General features: G+C 45.6%; 1 protein-coding gene across 1 annotated transcript; it reads left to right on the plus strand.

The window, feature by feature from the left end:
- The first annotated feature begins 793 nt into the window (after nt 1-793).
- LOC123143711 (uncharacterized) lies at nt 794-4,343 on the plus strand. The gene is made up of 5 exons (XM_044562672.1): nt 794-1,441; nt 1,543-1,650; nt 2,169-2,266; nt 2,848-3,521; nt 4,010-4,343. The coding sequence occupies exons 1-4, from the start codon at nt 1,189-1,191 to the stop codon at nt 2,884-2,886; spliced, it is 498 nt and encodes a 165-aa protein (XP_044418607.1). The 5' UTR covers nt 794-1,188; the 3' UTR covers nt 2,887-3,521; nt 4,010-4,343.
- Nucleotides 4,344-5,228: the final 885 nt, after the last annotated feature.

Here is a 5,228-nt window from a genome sequence, read left to right on the forward strand (position 1 = left end):
TAGATGATCGATATCGACTTGTAATGTGAAGACAAACTCGCTACTCGCGGTCTCGAGACTTGTAATGTTCTATCTTCGTTCGGTCTTTTGAATTCGGAGACTAATATGATGAATTGTATTCGGAGACTAAACTTCTATTGTATTCGATGAATCTGCTGTTGCTGTGTCCTGCTGCTTATTTTCTGTCCAATAATATATTTTGTAATCTGTGCAAAAATCAGAAAAGAAAAAAAATAATCCCTAATATACATACTAATGGTGCATCACGCCAACGTGCGCCATTAGTATGCCAAAGGATACTAATGGCGCATCCCAGAGCAGTGCGCCATTAGTATGCCAGAGAGTACTAATGGCGCATCACCAAGCAATGCGCCATTAGTATGGCAAAGCACATGGGTATATATGGCCCCCTGGGAGGCATACTAATGGCGCACTGCCAGATGCGCCATTAGGGTACCAGATACTAATGGCGCACCAGCGGTGCGCCATTAGTAAAAATTACTAGTGGCGTGATGCTAGTGGCGCACCAGTAGTGCGCCACTAGTAAGCCTTTTTCTAGTAGTGCTAAGTCTAGTGAAAATTTGTGTGGTGCCCTTTTTCAAAATATTTTTGATAACTGCTTCACAAAATTCCTTTATTTTTAATACTTGAAGACTATTTTAAATTACTGATTTTTCGAACCAATGAGAACTCTTTCCATGGATCGATGACATGGCGCCCATCCATCCATCCCTCTACCCCACATCCATCCATCCATCTATCTACAGAAAAAAGAAAAGAAAAAGATCCCCACCCGAAGCCCAAACCCTAGCTCAGATCCCCCATCGCACCCCTCCTCCCTCATCCCCATCTCCTCGCCGCCGCCGCCACCTCCTCCCCGTCCTCTGCACCACTCCTCGTCGCCAACCTCGCCGCCGCCACCTCTTCCCCGTCCCCTGCACCACTCCCTGATCCCTCCTCCGGCCCCATCCCCGGCCATCCCCGGCCATCCGTCCCAGTCGCTGCTCTCTCTCGGTTCAGTGAGATGGGATCCACTCCCGCAGCCGCCGCTCCACCCTCACCGTCAACGACCCATGCCGCCGCCGCACACCACCGCGCCCTCCCCTCACCTTGGCCCCAAGTCGGGCAGTGCGAGGCGGCGCTTCCAGACCGCGATGGCCGCAACCTTGCCCACTCCGATCTGGATCCATGGTGCACTCCTTCCTCCCTCTGGATCGATGGCCGCAGCCTCGCCGATGGATCCAGCGCCTGCCGGAGACGAGGGCTGCCAGATCCGCGACCTGGGACGCTCCTCCTGTAGGATACGGGAGCAGCACACCGCACCCTGCAGTCGTCGGTCCGGGACGAGCGCAGCAGCTCGAGGAAGCCGGCGACAAACGCCGGCGCTCCTCTGCTCCATCGACCTGGACGGCTGCTACTCCGCCAAAGACGCCGCCTACAGGTTCGCCAACTCCTCTCAGCTCTTGCGCATGTGCTCTGCTCCATCAACGGTTGCAACTATTCCTAATTTTTTGTTCTTGTTCGATTTGGATTTGGATGCAGGAGGTGCTCTACTCTTGCGCATGTCTGGTGGCGTCTCCGGCGCAGTGGTACTTCTTGAGGTGACTGGCGTGACGGCGGCTGTGTATGGCGGTGACCACAAGCTCTCCGGTGAGCGGCTCCCTCTCCTACCTCTAGTTCTCTTTCTACTCCTATAGCATTGCTCTGTTGGTTTAGAACACTAGCAACTGGAGTACTAAAAGCTTACTGATGTAGGAGTAGTGAAAGCTTCATGGTTGATCCTGATTGCTGAACATGGGAGATGTATCTTCTTTTGCATATCAATTACATAGCAGTACTATGTAATGGAACAGTCTATGTACTGTTATTTTTAGGTTAGGTTGAAGTGATTGGTAGGCCTTCGTTAACAAGCAAGCTTCTTTAAATTTCCGTTGTTATTTGCACTATATTCCACGCACGCCTCATGTGAATCTGTGATCGTATCCATAAACCAGTGAATTTATTGCACTATTTGCTTGCTGTGAAGTATCCAATATTTGTTACATTATGTCTTTAAGTAGTAAAATTGAGAATGGCAAGCTAAATTCTTCAACTGAACTGCTCTTTCATTGTACCACGAAATCGGAAATACTGAAGTTTTGTTATGTATAACATTGCTACATGTGCAGGTCCGGCTTGTGGGGATTGTCAGCGGCAAGGCAGAGCGGAACACGGACGTGTCCTTCACGCTCGACGACGGCACCGGCCGTATCGACTTCATCAGATGGTGAGCGCATCTCGGCAAACCGCTTGCTTTTTTACTTCAATTCCAGATGTATTTTAGGGGTACATTCTTAGACTTTTGTTTGGATTCCATTGCTGGATGTTGACTGGATGTGGGATTTGCCTACTGTTGCAACTTCAATCTTCACTACTAGATAGAAATACTGTTGGTTGTTGGTATGACAGTGCTAGATTTGCCTACTGTTGGATGTTTATGATTGTCTAGTACTTAAAATGTTTGAATCGGGGTCAATGTAATCACTTGCTGCATCCTGTTTGTTTGACCGGAGATGCTAATAGGAAAAGCATGTGCTGCTGCTTTTGCTTATCCTCCGCACACAAGTAAAGCACCTGACTGACAACTTCTTATACCACCTGATTGACTACATTGATCTCTTGTTAAATTGGAGAGAAAGATTGCAATTTATGGTGAGACTGATGGTTTGCAGGATGATGGCAAGTTATATATTTTTCTTGAACTTTGTGACCGCTTAGATTGGATCTTGTCTTGATGTTTGAATTTCATTTTGCTTTGGCGCTTTTGCTGGTGATATAACTTCATTGATGTGTGTGCGTGTGTGGCAGCCTGGAGCAGAAGGTGATTCCCTAATGCAAGGTGGCTGACTAGGCGGTGCTCATCAACGCCTACTGCCCCTCTCGCCCCCTAAAGCGCAACTACATGTATGCTTATACTTCCAGCCAAACTCAACAACCTCATCGACGGTCCGTGCTGCTGCCTCCCACAAGTGTTGATGTATGTAGAGAAGCTGGTGAGTTGATGTGTAGCTTCATTTGCCTAATATAAGTGTAATCTAACTGCTCAGAGCTCAAGATAACCTGTGATATGACATGCTACGGTACTAATTGGAACATTTCTGATGCCTGGGAGCCACCCGTCCTTAGTTTCTGCTTTGGTTACTCGCTGTGCTTTGTGATTAAGTGAGCTGTTGTAATCTCCGTACTAGCTTACAAGTTGGAATGCAAAATTGCTTGTGTCAATGCTATGTGTAGTTGTGTCGTGTGTACTACTTTGAAACGTCGGTCTATGGTTGTAGAAGCTCTACTTTATGCTAATACTTGCTTGGTCCTTCATATCAAAGCTTGCATGTACTGTAGAAGCTCTACTTTATGCTAATACTTGCTTGTGTAACATTTTTCATGGCATACTTCTAAATGGACAAGTACGTGCGACTTCCAGCGTCAACGATGATGCGGACCATATGTTCAACTGCAGCCCCATCCATTGCATCGACACAAAGGTATGTACTCTGTCTTGCTGAACAGATATGGGCCTGATGCTTGATGTCCTTATGCCTGATGCATGTATCATGTGACATACACATAATTAACTTTGACATAGTTGCTCTGTTACAGATGATGGCAAGATGAATAGCTAGTGTCTGTTTAATTCGATCATGCACCTGGTAGTTTAATAGGTACTATTGATTGAATATGAATGTTATTCCATATAGTCAAATGGAACTTCGATCTGCTGTAACTTTGAATGATGGTTTTTAAACCTTGTCGTGTATGTGAAACATTCCATGCTCGTTTGCTGCTAAGTTTGTCATATGTGCCAATTCAATTCCCAATTTTGATGAATAGCCATATTCTGGATAAGTAGAACGATCTGGTTAATAATAATAATAAGTAGAATGATAATATACTGGTGTATCTTTACTTTTTATTTTAAAAGTACTCTGTATTCTATCAGTGACATACCTTTTGTTCTCTTTTGAATGCTCAGATGTTTTGCATCAGCCTGTCATTGCTAAGGGAGAAGCGGGACTTGGAGAGGAAATCTTTCCATTAAGCAGATTACATGTTTGGTTGCTGTGAAGTACCAGATAGGCTAGTTCTATTTTTTTCACGTCCTGGAGTATTTCAGCAGCGCCATGCAAATGCATTAGCGTTAGGTTTCTGATTCACCTTTTGTAAAAACTTAGTTAGCCCGCAGTCAGTCAGTAGTAGCTCAGCCAGCCAGCCAGCCTCAAATAGTATTGCTGGAATGAATGCTTGTAATATAATAACATTGCACGTTGCTTTGAAAATGTATGAGAACTGGGCTAGGCCTAAGATAACTTGTGGTGTGATGTGTTGTAATGTCAATGGCATAATATTTTTTTTGGATTGGATCAATTTTTTCGGAACTGGGCTAGGCCCAAGTTATATTGGACAATTATTTTTGAGGGAAAAACATGAGAGGCCCAGCAAAGAAATGTCCTAGAAAAATACATGATCAAATAGAAAACCTGTTGTTAAAAGGCCCATGCAAAGAAATCAAAGGCTGAATTGTTGGGCCAGACCCATGTAGCTAATAAAAGCACAGGAAAAAAATACATTAAAAAGGCCGAATTGTTGGGCTAGACCCATGTAGAAAACCGAATTGGACCGGGCTGATTCTTGTGCCACATCAGCTTGCCACGCTGGATGCCTACGTGGTCTGGGGAGGTTGCTAGTGACCAAAATTTTGGTCGAAGAACCAACGACCTTTTACAGAAGGTCGTTAATTTTAGTTTACGACCGCCAGCTTTTGACCTTCTGTTTTTCGTCAAAAAAGGTCGCAAATGAAAAACAATGACCTTTCAGCGGCCAATAGTGAGGGTCACAAGTTGACATATTTCTTGTAGTGTGCTAGGGTTTCGATTACCAGGGAGCGAATCCGCTTGACCTAGTTCTCAACTTGTTGTTTCTTGAGTTAACCCGCCGCCGGGTCACCCCTTTATATACACAGGTTGATGCCCAGCGGCTTACAGAGTCCCGGCCGGCTCATACACAGCGTGTCCGGCTCGGTGACCAAGTAAGCTTGCCTTACAATACAAGTTTATACATATGGCGGTTCATCCTCTTGGGCCTCAAGTCGCCTCTGGGTCTTGGTCTGTCAATAGGCTTGCCAGATCCGCCATCTTCATTTTAAAAGTCGTCAGTGGTACGACCCGGCCCCTCCTGGACAGGTTATACCTAAT

This window comes from Triticum aestivum, chromosome 6D (assembly GCF_018294505.1).
Source record: "Triticum aestivum cultivar Chinese Spring chromosome 6D, IWGSC CS RefSeq v2.1, whole genome shotgun sequence".
Classification (NCBI taxonomy): Eukaryota; Viridiplantae; Streptophyta; class Magnoliopsida; order Poales; family Poaceae; genus Triticum; species Triticum aestivum.

Excerpts from the sequence above, each read along its gene's own strand:
- LOC123143711 (XM_044562672.1), top strand. The coding sequence starts at position 1,189 with ATGGTGCACTCCTTCCTCCCTCTGGATCGATGGCCGCAGCCTCGCCGA. Across the intron at positions 1,442-1,542 it reads GCCAAAGACGCCGCCTACAG|GAGGTGCTCTACTCTTGCGC; the intron begins GTTCGCCAACTC and ends ATTTGGATGCAG. Across the intron at positions 1,651-2,168 it reads CGGTGACCACAAGCTCTCCG|GTCCGGCTTGTGGGGATTGT; the intron begins GTGAGCGGCTCC and ends CTACATGTGCAG.